The 17,500-nt window shown below is 40.7% G+C and overlaps 3 protein-coding genes across 8 annotated transcripts in view; 2 read left to right on the forward strand and 1 right to left on the reverse strand.

The window, feature by feature from the left end:
* Nucleotides 1-17,500, forward strand: part of LOC120545317 — a 376,621-nt gene that overhangs the window by 277,823 nt on the left and 81,298 nt on the right. The window lies entirely within an intron of this gene.
* On the forward strand, nt 960-1,963 carry si:ch211-202f5.2 (uncharacterized protein LOC795181 homolog). The gene is made up of 2 exons (XM_039779578.1): nt 960-1,115; nt 1,615-1,963. The coding sequence occupies exons 1-2, from the start codon at nt 960-962 to the stop codon at nt 1,903-1,905; spliced, it is 447 nt and encodes a 148-aa protein (XP_039635512.1). The 3' UTR covers nt 1,906-1,963.
* Nucleotides 6,115-17,500, reverse strand: part of pisd (phosphatidylserine decarboxylase) — a 29,994-nt gene continuing 18,608 nt past the window's right edge. Inside the window, exons 3-9 of one of the 6 annotated variants that reach the window (XM_039779497.1) lie at nt 14,369-14,513; nt 11,789-11,923; nt 11,424-11,525; nt 10,325-10,448; nt 9,002-9,142; nt 8,524-8,684; nt 6,115-6,712 (exon numbers count right to left, since the gene is read on the reverse strand). In XM_039779497.1, the coding sequence (XP_039635431.1) occupies nt 6,431-6,712; nt 8,524-8,684; nt 9,002-9,142; nt 10,325-10,448; nt 11,424-11,525; nt 11,789-11,923; nt 14,369-14,513 (1,090 nt within the window). In that variant the 3' untranslated portion in view covers nt 6,115-6,430. Of the gene's footprint in view, nt 6,713-8,523; nt 8,685-9,001; nt 9,143-10,324; nt 10,449-11,423; nt 11,526-11,788; nt 11,924-13,848; nt 14,160-14,368; nt 16,272-17,120; nt 17,278-17,500 lie in introns of those variants that run through there. The other 5 variants (XM_039779498.1, XM_039779496.1, XR_005636644.1 and 2 more) reach the window with 5 other exon arrangements.

Genomic DNA, 17,500 nt, shown 5'->3' on the forward strand with positions numbered 1-17,500 from the left:
TAATATATAACATGACAATAATAATATATAACATGACAATAATAAGATATAACATTACAATAATATATAACATGACAATAAGATATAACATGACAATAATAATATATAACATGACAATAATGATATATAACATGACAATAAGATATAACATTACAATAATAATATATAATAACATGACAATAATAATATATAACATGACAATAAGATATAACATGACAATAATAATATATAATAACATGACAATAATAAGATATAACATGACAATAATATATAACATGACAATAATAAGATATAACATGACAATAAGATATAACATTACAATAATATATAACATGACAATAATAAGATATAACATGACAATAAGATATAACATTACAATAAGATATAACATGACAATAATAAGATATAACATGACAATAATAAGATATAACATGACAATAATAAGATATAACATGACAATAAGATATAACATTACAATAATATATAACATGACAATAATAAGATATAACATGACAATTATAATATATAATAACAATAATAAGATATAACATGACAATTATAATATATAATAACAATAAGATATAATATGACAATAATAAGACATACCTTATTAAGTGATGTAATCAGCGGAAGGTTCTAAAAATATCAAAAACAACAAAGCTATATTTCACCGATTCTCTGCAGCGAACTGACGCAAAAAGACGAAAGATATATCGGCTACTTTTAAAATATTATATGAAATATGACGTGAAAGTACCCTCAACTAGATAATGACTCCCACATATTATATTATATATATATATATATATATATATATATACATATACCACGAATAATAAAAACTATTAAAACTTTCTCTCGTCTCTCAGGAAAAAATGTCAGACGACAGAAAAAAGGAAGAGGAAGAGGAAGAGGAAGTGACCTGCCAGCCCCTCCCCCCTCCGCCCCCCTCTGTTGCCATGGAGACGGCGATGTCACCGCGGAGGCACGACCTGGTGTGCATCGTGTGTTTCGGGAGCTACGATCTGGCGGCGCGGTTGCCGCGGCGACTGCACTGCGGCCACGCTTTCTGCCAGGCGTGTCTGAAGAGACTCGACACGGTCATCAACGAGCAAGTGAGCCATGACATCATCACTGTCATATGACATCATCACAGTCAGAGCCATGACATCATCACTATCAGAGCTATGACATCACCACCATCAGTACGATTACATCATCCAGACAAAAACTACACAACTGTTACGTTGCTTTAAAACCGCTGAGATCTGAACGTGTCACGTTGTGTTCAAAGATACAAACAGCTAGCATAGCATCAGCTAACCTAGCCAATAACACAATACACAAAGAGCTAGCATAGCATCAGCTAATCTAGCCAATAACACAGTACACAGAGAGCTAGCATAGCATCAGTCAACATAGCCAAAATAACACAGTACACAGAGCTAGCATAGCATCACTTATATATAGTGTGATCACAGTCAAAAGCTTAATAAAACGATAAAGAAGTCCATTTCAAATGAGCTTCCCGTCCTGTCACTGAACTACATTTCCCATGAGTCTTTGTGCCCCCCAGGTGTGGATCCCATGTCCTCAGTGTCTTTGTGCCCCCAGGTGTGGATCCCGTGTCCTCAGTGTCGGCAGAACACCCCCCGGCCGAGGGGGGGCGCTGCTGGTCTGGACCTGGACCTGGCGTCCTTCCTAGCGGTGAAGCAGGGCACCAGGGAGGGGCCACCGGCCGCCAGCGATGCCCAGCTCGGGAAGCTCTGGCTGGGGAAGGACAGCCCCGAAGACCCCTGGTCACACGGAGGGCTGGCCCAGCCACGCTTCCATCGCTACGCTAACTGCTGCCCCCCGGCATCCTATTGGCTCTGCTGCTGGGTCTGCTGCAGGGGGCGGAGCTAGGACCGACCAATGAGAGTGCTGAATGGAGATTATTCTGTAAATAAACTGTAGCGTGTTACTGAGGTTCATAATTCATTTAGAAAAATTAGGGAAATAACAAATAATCAGAGAGAGACAGACAGACAGGGAGACAGACAGAGAGAAAGACAGAGAGAGAGACAGACAGACAGACAGACAGAGAGATAGAGAGAGAGAGACAGACAGAGACAGACAGAGATAGACAGACAGAGAGAGAGACAGACAGACAGAGAGACAGACAGGCAGAGAGATAGAGAGAGAGAGACAGACAGACAGACAGACAGAGAGATAGAGAGAGAGACAGACAGAGACAGACAGAGATAGACAGACAGTGTGACAGAAACAGACAGAGAGACAGACAGGCAGAGAGAAAGACAGACAGAGAGACAGACAGACGGGCAGACAGTCAGTCAGACAGACAGACAGACAGACCATGTGTACATTATTGCAGTGAATATTAGATTTATTTGTTGAGAGTTTCTCCCGCTGACTCAGAGACTTTACATCATGATGATGTCATAGGTTTTTAAATCTCTTTTATTCAAACATAAAGTCGATGGGTTAAAGACTATCCTCTGGTCATTATAATAATATATATATATATATACGTTATAGGGATGCACCAAACCCAGAGTTCGGTTCGGATTCAGCAGAACTTTGGGCTTTTTGACGGAGTTCAGGTACTGCCGAACGTTATTTTTCGACCGAACCGAACACTACCAAAGAGAAGGAACGAGAGGCGAGAAAAGGAGGCGAACGTTGTGTTGAGTTTCTGCTCTTGCCAAAGAGTATAGAAGTAACAAGAGGAGGAACTCAATAGAACGTTCCATTGCAAACAAACACACCCATGACAGAGCTGCAGCTCCGCCATCTTGGACTGAACTATCTCGTTACTTCACATAGATATATACATAGATATATAGATATATACATGTATATAAATGGAACTGGTGAGCAAAAAAAGTGTTTTTTGGCAGTACTTTCAGTCAAAAGAAGGCCATTCAAGTCCAGCTACATGTTCAATCTGATCAATGCTGATTGGTCTGGTGGTGGCGAGGACCCTAAACTATACACAACATGGCCGCTGTTACAACATCTGGTCTGAAACATCTGGAAGAATACGAGTTGTGCACGAAGGAATCTCCAGACAGCAGCCAGAACGCAGCAACTTCAGGTACGGTAAAGGAAGGACAATCACAGCCAAAAACGTTAAAGAAGTTGCACCTTTTCACTAGCCGAACTTAGGGTATTTTTGGTGATGCATTGCGATCAAACTTTAGTTTAAAAGCATATTTAGGACCGAATCGCCACTTTAAAGATTCACCGTATTCTCGTTTTTGGGTAAAATGGCCTTTTGAATGGGAGAGCTATGGGCACTCTCATGCTAGTCTCAAAATAGCTGTTTTAGAAATACTAAGAAGGCTCGACACAACATGAAACTATGCTCCAAGTATCACCAGGGGCTCTACACCTTAACGCAAGCATTGACAACATTGTTTGTGTATTTACTAAAAAAGGTTTTGAACAACTCACCGCAGCTGTTGTTGTTTCCGGCCGCTACCACCTCGGCAGTCAAAACGAGTCGATATCCGAATGCGAATGAACAGACTCCATACGAGGCTCCTTTTACAATTACGAGGTCAATATTGTTTTTCAATAACGACAAAACGACTTATCCGTGCATTTATATGGAACTCAGCTTTAGGAGCTTTCCTTCTCTACTCTCCTCCCGGTTACGTTGCGTTCGGAAATCGATTGTTTTTGACTGATCAAATGGCTGCAGCCGGAAACAACAACAGCTGCGGTGAGTTGTTCAAAACCTTTTTTAGTAAATCTGGGTACACAAACAATGTTGTCAATGCTTGCGTTAAGGTGTAGAGCTCCTGGTGATACTTGAAGCAAAGTTTCATGTTGTGTCGAGCCTTCTTAGTATTTCTAAAATATCTATTTTGAGAGTAGTGCCCCTAGCTCTCCCATTCAAAAGCCATTTGACCCAAAAACGAGAATACGGTGAATCTTAAAAGTGGCGATTCGGTCCTAAATATACTTTTAAACTAAAGTTTGACTCACGTTCATTCACAAAAATACCCTAGGATGCATTTTGGGGAGAGTTACGCTTTAAGCAGACGACCATTACCAGCTCTGCCCTACACCGAACCAACAGAGGACATCAGATAACCCACGGGCCAAAGCCATTCATGCAGCAATTGGGAAAATGAAGCCACTGACTAGCAGCCCTATAGCATAGTGGAAGACACTGGATTCAACGAGCTACTCCATCTGCTTGAGCCACGTTACAAAATCCCCTCCAGGCGCTTTTTTACTGACAAAATCATCCCTGAAATGTACGAGTCACTTCCGGCATACAAGCACACGCTGCCGAAGCACAGGCTTTGGCATTTACATGCAACATGTGGACTTGTGAGTACACTACACAGTCCTACATCAGTATGACCTCACATTGGATTGATGATGATTTTAAGCGCACACATGCTATTCTTCAATGTGAAGCATTCAATGGAAGGCACACAGCATTAAACATCGCAGATACACTGCAAGAAATGATCAGAGCGTGGGACATACCTGTTAACACGGGTCATCTGGTCTAGAGGGACAATGCTGCAAACATGTGGAAAGCCATGTCCAAGGCAGGGGTTGTGATGGGAGTAGGATTCGGTTCGGTTCGGCAGAATCTTAACCAGTGGGTTCGGTATTCAGCAGAACCCAAAAAATCTGGGTTTGGTGAATCCCTAATATAGGTATAATATATACATACATATATATATATATATATATATATATATATATATATACATATATATATGTATACATACATATATACATACATATATATATATATATATATACATACATATATATATATATATATATATATATATATATATATATATATATATATATATAGTGATGCATACTGCGTGCATACAAGCACACGCTTCACAACAGGTTAAAGGACACACCTTCTCATTAAATGTGTTTCCTTTTTATTTTCATGACTATTTACATTGTAGATTCTCACTGAAGGCATCAAAACTATGAATGAACACATATGGAATTATGTACTTAACAAAAAGTGTGAAATAACTGAAAACATGTCTTATATTTTAGATTCTTCAAAGTAGCCACCCTTTGCTTTTTTGATAACTCTGCAAACCCTTGGTGTTCTCTCAATGAGCTTCATGAGGTAGTCACCTGAAATGGTTTTACCTTCACAGGTGTGCTTTGTCAGGGTTCATTAGTGGAATTATTTCCCTTATTAATAAAAAAGCAAAGGGTGGCTACTTTGAAGAATCTAAAATATAAGACATGTTTTCAGTTATTTCACACTTTTTTGTTAAGTACATAATTCCATATGTGTTCATTCATAGTTTTGATGCCTTCAGTGAGAATCTACAATGTAAATAGTCATGAAAATAAAAGGAAATGCATTGAATGAGAAGGTGTGTCCAAACTTTTGGCCTGTACTGTACATATATATATATAAAAAATATATAACATTATATTGTGTTATATCTTGGTATTACAGATCATATCAGAAGGATTATCACAACACAACGCTGCTGAGAAATAATATTTATTCATAATTACACATTTTACAAAAGTAGAGAAACAAATGAACATTTCACTTAGAATGATTTGATATTTCTAACCAATCACAGGCAGCCTGTTGGGCTTCAGCCAATCAGCTGCTTCAGATTTCTGCAGCTCTGATTGGACCTTTGAACAACAAAACAAAACAATAAAGCTTCAACCATTCAGAGTGTTTGGGTGGACGGGGAGCTGCTGGTTGTTAAGGAGACCTGTCAGTCTGCCATTAAACAGGGGTTACCATGGTTACAGCTCACTGGGTTACCATGGTTACAGCTCACCGCCTGTTGGAGCGCTGTCTCTTGGACATGAAATGACCATCTGCAGCCAGGCGTTAGCATGTTGCTACATGTAGCAGATATAGAAACACGGCTCGCTGTGGCATCATACACAGCAGGACCTTTAGTTTACCTCGTTATAAGAAGATATGGCCACGTTAACGTGTGTGTGTGTGTGTGTGTGTGTGTGTGTGTCTCTGTGTGTGTGTGTGTGTGTGTCTCTGTGTGTGTGTGTGTGTGTGTGTGTGTGTGTGTGTCTCTGTGTGTGTGTGTGTGTGTGTGTGTGTGTGTGTGTGTGTGTGGTGTGTGTGTGTGTGTGTGTGTGTTTGTGTGTGTGTGTGTGTGTGTGTGTGTGTGTGTGTGTGTGTGTGTGTGTGTGTACAGGGACAGGTCTCCTATAAAGGATCATGTTTTTTTGTTAGTTCAGTTTCTGGACGAGCGACACAAAAGAAGAAAGAAAGGTTTGGCATTTCCCCTTCATGAGGCACAAGGCATTCTGGGAGTTTGAGTCCACTTCCTGGCCTCCACAGCGGCTTTGTTACAGAGAAAGTTACCCACAATGCCACCAACTTTAAAAATCTGTCTTTGTCGGCCAATCAGAGGCTGCCTCGCCCGGCCAATCACACGCTTCCGAGCCCCTCGCCCACTCTGATTGGCTGTCCTGGCTGCAGCTTGAAGCTGAAGTCTTTGGGAGCCTCAAACAGCAGGACGATGGTGGAGCCCAGGTTAAACTCTCCCACAGCCTCCCCCTTCTGTAAGCCCACGCCTGAGGCCACACCCCCTCCCTCTGCCGAGGCCACGCCCCCTACACCTGCCGCCTGCAACACCTGGTCGTCCACGGCAATGTAGCTGTAGTCGTGGAAGGAGCCTTTCCTGTAGCGAGGAGTGTTGGTCTGAAGCTCCTGCACAACACAGATATAGAGAGAGATTAATGGCTCTGAAATATGATTTATATTACACACACACACACACACACACACACACACACACAGAGAGACACAAACAGACACACACACAGAGACACACACACACACACACAGACACACACACACACACACACACACACACACACACACATACACACACACACACACACACACACACACACACACACAGACACACACACACACACCAACCCCTGAACATTTTGAGCATTAAACATTTCATTTCCTGCATTCTGGTGAATTGTTTTGCACCTATTTCGACCTTTTTCTGAATAAATATACCTGAAATATCTTTATGTAAAGTTAAACATTACAATCCAGCTATAAAAACATAATGTAATATATTGCAGTAAGGCTGTCAGGAATTCTGTATTACTTTCATCTATTTATTCTCCTTTAGATCAGCTTTCTAATTATATCTGAGTCAGCACACATGTAGCCTATAGGCATCATTTACTCTTACCTTCTCTTTTGCGTCTTTTGTTGGGGAAGTAACCTCAGTGATACATTATTCATTTTAATTTATTAATAAACCTCTGGACTTTAATATTTCAGATGTTTGAGCAAGATTTCTGCTCATGTCCAAAACTTTGTGCACATTCAAAATATAACTCATCCCATCTGTGTTCTCTGAGATTTGGAGGAGTCAATATTTTGTGAAAAATAAAGTTATAATAGGCTATTAACCTACAAGAATAAAGTCACTATATTTCAGAAAATAATCCACCTGCACCGTAGTCTGCTGTGCATTACGTGATCTGGTAGATCTCAGACCTCCTGACAGACTCAGAGCCCTGTCTGGTCTCTGGTCTCTAAATGAGACCAGGTTTAGGGAAGAGGCTGAACGCTGCTCTACACCGGAGCTGTTTACAGTGAGAGAGGACACTAAGAGACGTCCGGTTATATATACTGCAGCAAAGGTGCAGCCTAGGACCCCCCCAGGTGAACCCTAACCCATCCTTCCAGTCTCTGTCCCACTGCAGCACAGGTGCAGCCTGGGACCCCCCCCAGGTTTACTAACTTTAACTCAGGATCATATTTCCTATGGTTTTTGCTGGGTCCTGTCTCCTCCCTTCATGCTGATTGCTGTTGTCTTGGGACAAGGAAACAATGCATTTTAAAGCTGATACACGCATGCACAATTACCGATATCAATAGAGCTGCATACAGAGTTATTTCTTCTTGGCGTGTTGCGCCTCCCCTGTGGCTCTTTGGCGCCCCCCAGGGGAGGCGCGCCTCACCTATTGAAAACCCCTGCTGTAGATCACCAAATATTATTAATACCTAACTTAGACCGGTTACACACTGCCTGCGTGGCAGCTGAATGGCGTTTTCTACGTCTTTTCCCACCAGAAAGGTGTCTGACGCGGCGATGCTGCTGCTGCTAGCCTTGTCTGGACACATGGATGTTTTCCATAAACATAAATATAAATATATTCTGATCTGATTACAGCAAAGACAACGTCGGCAGTATTGACGGTGAAATAGGCTCCAGAATATTTCCTTCTGGATGACAGGTGACATTTAAATTACATTTATATCAAAACCTCGAGACTTTCAAACATCAACATGTCATTTATGAATACAAATTTGAGTCAAAATTACATATAAACATCTTTTCCTAAACCTAACCCTTAGCCTCGGTTACTACCGAGTTATTATTGCTAACGTGATAACGTTATGGCCCTGTCCTACCGCGATTTTGTCACCGACCACTTCTTAAAGCTTTCCACACACGTGAAAGTGAAAAGATAAATGATCTTTATGACCTGGTCGAAGTAGATTCTGATGGATCCCACGTTGGTGGCGCCGACTGCCGTCAGCGAGAAGAAGCCGTGCTGCCATTGGCCGGTGAGAGCCACGCGCTCGTTGAGACAGAAGAGCTCTTTAACCAGGCGAGCTACACCGGGATTCACCGACATCAGGGAGCCTGGACACACACACACACACACACACACACAATCACACACACACACACACACACACACACACACACACACATACACACACACACATACACACACAGTTTAAAATAGGCAGCAAATAAAGCCAGAAAAACATTTTATAAAGTATATAAAAAATCTGACATAAAACAACAAAAACGTGGAATTCTTTTGTTTAAAAAGTGAAAAAACGTGGTAAAATATGTCGAAAAAACCCACAAAAGCTACAGATAACAGAGACAACAGGAAGTGTGATCACAGCCAGCAGGAAGTGAGCTCACAGCCAGCAGGAAGTGAGTCTGACCTGGGAAGTGGCGTCGGAGCTCCACCCTCCAGTCTGTGGGCGAGTGGAAGCAGTGATAATCTCCTGGAGCCAGATACACAACGACGTGGAACAGGTCATTATCTGGAGAGGACAGGAGACAGTCCCGGAAGGTAGACGGGTCTGAGAGAGAGACAGGTTGGAGAGAGAGACAAGTTAGAGAGAGACAGACAGGTTAGAGAGAGAGAGACAGGTTGAGTGGAAGCAGTGATAATCTCCTGGAGCCAGATACACAACGACGTGGAACAGGTCATTATCTGGAGAGGACAGGAGACGGTTCCGGAAGGTAGACAGGTCTGAGAGACAGACGGGTCTGAGAGACAGACAGGTCAGAGAGAGAGACAGGTTGGAGAGAGAGACAGGTTAGAGAAAGATACAGACAGGTTAGGTGAGAGGAAGCAGTGATAATCTCCTGACGACACAACCACGTGGAACCGAGGTCATATTCTCTGCGACAGGGAGACGGTCCCGGAAGGTAGCAGAACTGAGAGAAAAGAGACAGGTTAGAGAGGAGAAGGAAGAGGTAGAAGGTTAGAGACAGGATAGAGAGGGAGACAGGTAAAGACAGAGAGAGAACAGGTTAGGAGAAGGTATAGATAGAGAGACAGGATAGAGAGACAGACATGGAATAGATCATTATCTGGAGAGGACAGGAGACGGTCCCGGAAGGAAGACAGGTCTGAGAGACAGACAGAGAGACAGACAGGTTAGAGAGGGAGACAGGTTAGAGAGAGAGAGACAGACAGGTTAGAGAGAGACAGGTTAGAAATAGAGACAGACGAGTGGAAGCAGTGATAATCTCCTGGAGCCAGATACACAACGACATGGAACAGGTCATTATCTGGAGAGGACAGCAGATGGTCCCGGAAGGTAGACAGGTCTGAGAGACAGACAGAGAGACAGACAGGTTAGAGAGGGAGACAGGTTAGAGAGACAGACAGGTAGAGAGAGAGATAGGATAGAGAGACAGGATAGAGAGACAGACATGGAACAGATCATTATCTGGAGAGGACAGGAGACGGTCCTGGAATGAAAAAAGACAGGTCTGAGAGACAGACAGGTTAGAGAGAGAGACAGGTTAGAGATACAGACATGGAGGGATGGAGACAGGCATTTGAGGCACGGAGAGAGAAAGGCACACACACACACACATACCCACACAAACACACACACACACATACCCACACAAACACACACACACACATACCCACACAAACACACACACACACAAACACAAACAGACACGCACGCTTAATGATGGTGTTATGACATCACCGGATTTGGGTGGAGTGGACGTGGCCTTACCGTTGCCCCGCCCCTTCTGTGGACCCAGGAAGTGCTCCAGACTGTAGGTGACCCCCTTCACCTGCTCCACCTCAGAGTTCTTCACACGCCCAAAGTGGAGGATCTTCCCGTCGGCCGGAGAGATCTGACACACAAACACACACAGACACAAAGTTACCTTCTTTATTAACTAACAAAACGCACACACACACACACACACACACACACACAAAGTTACCTTCTTTATTAACTAACAAAACACACACAGACACACAAACACACACACAGACACACACAAAGTTACCTTCTTTATTAACTAACAAAACACACACACACAAACACACACACACACAAAGTTACCTTCTTTATTAACTAACAAAACACACACACAGACAAACACACACAGACAGACAGACACACAGACAAACAGACACACACACAAAGTTACCTTCTTTATTAACTAACAAAACACACACACAGACAGACACACACAAACACACACACAGACACACAAACATAAAAAACACACACACAGACAAAGTTATCTTCTTTATAAACGGTTATGAAACTGATAATATATAAATATATGTTAACGCTATATGCTGATGATATGAAACTCTAAATAGATATATATGTTAACACTATATGCTGATGATATGAAACTGTTAATATATAAATATATGTTAACACTATATGCTGATGATATGAAACTGTTAATATATAAATATATGTTAACACTATATGCTGATGATATGAAACTGTTAATATATAAATATATGTTAACGCTATATGCTGATGATATGAAACTCTAAATAGATATATATGTTAACACTATATGCTGATGATATGAAACTGTTAATATATAAATATATGTTAACACTATATGCTGATGATATGAAACTGTTAATATATAAATATATGTTAACACTATACGCTGATAATATGAAACTGTAAATATATACATATGTTAACGCTATACGTTGAGGATATGGAACTGAATGCTATATGCTGAGGATATGACCCTAACCCTGACATTAACCAGCACCCAGACAGAGAGGAGTTAACCAGACAGAGAGCAGTTTACCAGACAGGAGGAGTTAACCAGACAGGAGGAGTTTACCAGACAGGAGGAGGCGCATAGCGGGCGCACCGCAGGCTTCAGACGCCGGCGAAAGAATTCACCCAGATTCCTGTAGTGATGTAGATCCTCCACCGCTGCCTCCTATTGGACGATACAGAGAGAAGTCAATGTTACAATAGTTTCCTCCCAAAACACTGCAACCCCCCCCCCCCCGCGATCATGTACATACTCTTCATACTTTAAATCCTGAAGGGCTCTTTAACAGTCTTCTACTCTTTGGTTTAGGGGGATCTGGTTAAATATCAGTGTTTGGAAAACAGCTAATTTAAATAGATCACGTTATTAGATTGTGTGTCTCCCCCCCACCCTTAGGCTTTCCTCTCTAACTGGGACATTTTGCTGACCTGCATGTTGACCCCGAAGGTCCAGATGTAAAGGGAGAAGACGGGCTTTCGGAGCCAGGTGGGCAGCTCCACGCCGTTCAGACGGCCCCAGGTCCGAGAGAGGAGGCGCGTTGGGAATGAGCGGTACAGCGCCACCTACAGCACCACACAGGAAACTACATGGTAAACATCATTATCTGCTTCATAGAAGGAGAATATTATCGGTATTTAGTCATGTGGTGGGGAAAGGGAAGGATGTGGAGAGAGGAGAGAAAGATGGAGGAACGAGGAGAATAGAGAAGAAAACAAGAGAAAATGAATCAAAAGAGGGAAAGAAAATAGAAGAGGAAAGGTAAAAAGAGGTGAAGTTACTCCTCTCAGGGGTTTTAATCTGCTGGTTACCTTGTTATACTAAAGTACTTTAGAAATAAAGTTTATTAATGATATTAAATGTTATTCCTGTTGTAGCGGTTCATTTCTCAGGATGATGATGATGATGCAGGTTATTAAATTAATTAAAAAAATACTAAACCAGCCGATCTCTACTCGACAAGGACAAGTACGAGACCAGGACTAGTCCAAGACCAGGACAAGTACGAGACCAGGACAAGTAAAAGACCAGGACAAGTACAAGTACAAGACCAGGACTAGTCCAAGACCAGGACAAGTACAAGACCAGGACTAGTCCAAGACCAGGACAATTACAAGACCAGAACTAGTCCAAGACCAGATCAAGTACAAGACCAGGACTAAGACCAGGATAAGTCCAAGACCAGGATTAGTCCAAGACCAAGACACAAATAAAGAATCCCCTTGAAGGCTTCACTCACTTACCTGTTGATCATTTCTGTGTATGATGTATCTTTTAAGATGATAATTTTTGTGCAGAGGACTAACTCTGCAGGATTGGACAAGGCCAGATTATTAACTCTAAAGCCGTATACACATGATCCGCGTCAAAACCGCGAGGTAGGGCCCAGCAGAGAGGCAAAGGGCAGCACAGAATGGTTCTGGTTTTTGTTTAGACTTGAAAGGTCAGAGACAAGTCTGAGATAAATCAGAGACATGTCCGGGACAAGTCCGAGACAAGTCCAGGACAAGTCTTAGACATGTCCGAGATACATCAGAGACAAGTCTGAGACAAGTCCGGGACAAGTCAGAGATAAGTCAGAGACAAGTCCGGGACAAGTCCGAGACAAGTCCGGGACAAGTCAGAGACAAGTCAGAGATAAGTCCGAGACAAGTACGAGACAAATCCGGGACAAATCCGGGACAAGTCAGAGATAAAAACGTCTTGAGTGCATACTTGGGTCCTACGGCACTGCATAAAATAGATAATAAAGCTTTAGCTATTTTTATCAGTATATTTTACCTTCATTTGGTTGCTGTAAGGTGTACATATTATTGTAAATATCTGATATGTGTTAGAGTATCTAAGGTATAAAGGCTGTCACAGAATGAGCCAGACCCTCAGGTAAGAGCGACTAATGAACACCTGTAAATCCACCGCCGATAAATCTCCGCTGGATGACTCGCTTCAGAAGGGTTGAAATTCAGCAACTTTTCCTCTTTAGCGTTTAGCTTAGCACAACGCCATGAAACCATAAACAACACTAGCTTAGCTGCGTCATCCTCCCCAGTGCCACATCTCTCTCCGTCCTCCAGGACTCCTCAGGAACCTACGCCACCATCCTTCAGCTCTGCCTTTAGAGGGGAACTTCTGTTTGTTTCAACCTGGACTCCATGTTCCCATGTTTCTGTGCCTAAGTGACTGATGGGAACAACAATCTCTAGCAGAGATGCTACATGCTAACAGAAATGCTAGCAGAGATGCTAACAGAAATGCTAGCAGAGATGCTAACAGTAATGCTTGCAGAGATGCTAACCTGTTAACAGAAATGCTAGCAGAGATGCTAACAGTAATGTGATTTTGGGGCTGTTTCATGTTAAACTAAAAGGATCTTACTCTTTAACTAAAAGGTCTCTCTCTGTAGGGATCCATCCCATAATGTTGTCAGACACTTAGAATAATAATGTGAGTCTGTCAGCAGCAACAACAGAACTTTTAGTGGACTCTAACTGCTGCTGAACATTAGTCCTGTAGGGTTACATTACAGCTTGGTTCTGGTTTAATACTGGACCAGTTCCAGAGATTGTTGTTCACATCAGACACTTAAAGACCAATGCATGGGAACATAGAGTCCAGGTTGGAAACAAACCCAGAAATGACCCTTTAATACCACCATCCCAGCGGCAGGATGAGTTCTCCCAGCTGCAAGCGCGAGTGCAGCTGGGGAACAGGATTCTAATGATTGGTCCCTGAACCTGAGCAGGTAGAGTTCTGAGGGTTTATTATTTAAAACAGCTGAGAGTGACAGAACAGGCAGGAAATCTGCAGAGATGGAGACAATTTACCGTCATCAATACCAGAGAGAGACACGTTAACATCACACTGAGACATGTATTCTGTGATCACTGAGTGTAAGGATGTAAAACAGGAAACGAGAAAAGAAGGAGACGAGAGGAGAAGGAAAAGGGAGGTAAAACAAAACAAGTTTCTGTCCCGCCCTGTTTCCCTTCATCCAATCAGATGGCTCTTACCCGTTTGGCCCACGGCCGCAGAGCACTGAGGGACAAGACGTAGCAGAGGAAGGCGAGTGGCCGACGGCGCCATGGCGTGGGCCGAGACACGCCGCCTCTGAGCACGCTCAGACGGCGCCGGAGAGCCAAACGAGGCACCTGCAGCCTGAGATCATAATTTACTTATTTAATCAGAGAGGAAACAGAGAGATGGAAAATAAAAACTGATGAAATGAGAGAAGAAATCATTTCCTCAGGAAATAAAAATGGGACATAAAAAGCCCTCCGGTGTGTGTGACCTGATTGGCTATTTATAAAATCCTTTTTAAAAGATAATTTCAGAATTTTAAATGTGTTAAAACGGCGGCGATGCGAGTCCTTCCTGGTGGTGCATTCAGGTGCAGCAGTGAAGGTCTGACAACAGAGCTCCAGATGGCTGACGTTTGGAAATCCACCCGACAGCCAATAACAAACAGAACAAAGTTAAACATGTCTTTCTTTTATCCGACAGCTGCTGTTAAATCTCTTTAAATCTTTCAGTTAGTGACTTCATCTCTGCCTCGGCAGGACCTACTTAATAAAGTTATTATAAAGGTCTATAGAAATGTTATTATAAAGGTCTATGGTAATGTTATTATAAAGGTCTATAGTAATGTTATTATAAAGGTCTATGGTAATGTTATTATAAAGGTCTATAGTAATGTTATTATAAAGGTCTATGGTAATGTTATTATAAAGGTCTATAGTAATGTTATTATAAAGATCGATGGTAATGTTATTATAAAGGTCTATAGTAATGTTATTATAAAGGTCTATAGTAATGTTATTATAAAGGTCGATGGTAATGTTATTATAAAGGTCTATAGTAATGTTATTATAAAGGTCTATAGTAATGTTATTATAAAGGTCTATAGTAATGTTATTATAAAGGTCTATGGTAATGTTATTATAAAGGTCTATGGTAATGTTATTATAAAGGTCTATAGTAATGTTATTATAAAGGTCTATGGTAATGTTATTATAAAGGTCTATGGAAATGTTATTATAAATGGCTATAGTAATGTTATTATAAAGGTCTATAGTAATGTTATTATAAAGGTCTATGGTAATGTTATTATAAAGGTCTATGGTAATGTTATTATAAAGGTCTATAGTAATGTTATTATAAAGGTCTATGGTAATGTTATTATAAAGGTCTATGGTAATGTTATTATAAAGGTCTATAGTAATGTTATTATAAAGGTCTATGGTAATGTTATTATAAATGGCTATAGTAATGTTATTATAAAGGTCTATGGTAATGTTATTATAAAGGTCTATGGTAATGTTATTATAAAGGTCTATAGTAATGTTATTGTAAAGGTCTATGGTAATGTTATTATAAAAGTCTATAGTAATGTTATTATAAAGGTCTATGGTAATGTTATTATAAAGGTCTATAGTAATGTTATTATAAAGGTCTATAGTAATGTTATTATAAAGGTCTATGGTAATGTTATTATAACAGTCTATGGTAATGTTATTATAAAGGTCTATAGTGTTATTATAACGGTCTATGGTAATGTTATTATAAAGGTCTATGGTAATTTTATTATAAAGGTCTATAGTAATGTTATTATAAAGGTCTATGGTAATGTTATTATAAAGGTCCATGGTAATGTTATTATAAAGGTCTATGGTAATGTTATTATAGTAATGTTATTATAAAGGTCTATAGTAATGTTATTATAGTAATGTTATTATAAAGGTCTATGGTAATGTTATTATAAAGGTCTATAGTAATGTTATTATAAAGGTCTATGGTAATGTTATTATAAAGGTCTATGGTAATGTTATTATAAAGATCTATGGAAATGTTGTTATAAAGGTCTATGGTAATGTTATAAATGGCTATAATAAGGTTATTATAAAGGTCTATAGTAATGTTATTATAGTAATGTTATTATAAAGGTCTATGGTAATGTTATTATAGTAATGTTATTATAAAGGTCTATAGTAATGTTATTATAAAGGTCTATGGTAATGTTATTATAAAGGTCTATGGTAATGTTATTATAAAGATCTATGGAAATGTTGTTATAAAGGTCTATGGTAATGTTATAAATGGCTATAATAAGGTTATTATAAAGGTCTATAGTAATGTTATTATAAAGGTATATGGTAATGTTATTATAAAGGTCTATGGTAATGTTATTATAAAGGTCAATGGTAATGTTTATTATAAAGGTCTATGGTCCAACAGTCTGGAGTATTTGTCGCCTTAAAAAAATTAGACAATTTTTGTGAGGTTTTTGTTGCCTTTTCCAAGGTTTTTTGGACAATGTATTGTTCCCTTCTGCCATCTAGTGGTTCTTCCGTTTGTTGTTTAACAGACGTTTCTGTTGGTACATTTTAAATATTTAAATGTGAGCGTATGGCCTTATCAATAAACAAGCCGTTCGTTAATGTCGCCACCCTTCTTTTAAATTCTCGGTTGAGGCCCAGTTTTTAAAGTATGGTTTTAGTACGGGTCACTGAAGAAACCCAAACGATATGTAACGCTAGCTTTAATCCACCTGACAGCCAAATACAAACAGAACTACGTTAAACATGTTTCAATCTTTCCTTTCTCTCCGTCACGTGTCGACACTCGTGTTTTAACACGGAGAATTCTGACGTTAAATATCTTTAAATCATTCAGTTAGTAACTTCATCTCTGCCTCAGTAACTCCTCAGTTCTTAGCTTAGCTTCTTTTTTTTTTTATCTGTGAGCAGTTTGTAAAAGTGGACTTACCAGCCGTGAAACAGATCTCAGCGCCATTCCTCTGCATGAACTAAACCGTGACACGCAAACGCAGCGAGCTACCCTTCGGATGTTACCCCACGGTCACGCCCCCGCGCTGTCGCAACACAACTCTGGCAACAACAACTCTGGGAACAACACACACAATCATAGAGACAGACACACACACACACACACACACACACACACACACACACAGAGACAGACACACACACACACACACACACACACAGACACACAAACACACACATACAGACACAAACACACACATACAGACACACACACATACAGACACACACACACACACGCACACAAACAGACACACATGCACACATACAGACACACACGCAAACACACACACAGACACACAC

The sequence above is a fragment of the Perca fluviatilis genome, chromosome 17 (genome assembly GCF_010015445.1).
Source record: "Perca fluviatilis chromosome 17, GENO_Pfluv_1.0, whole genome shotgun sequence".
NCBI classification, from domain to species: Eukaryota; Metazoa; Chordata; class Actinopteri; order Perciformes; family Percidae; genus Perca; species Perca fluviatilis.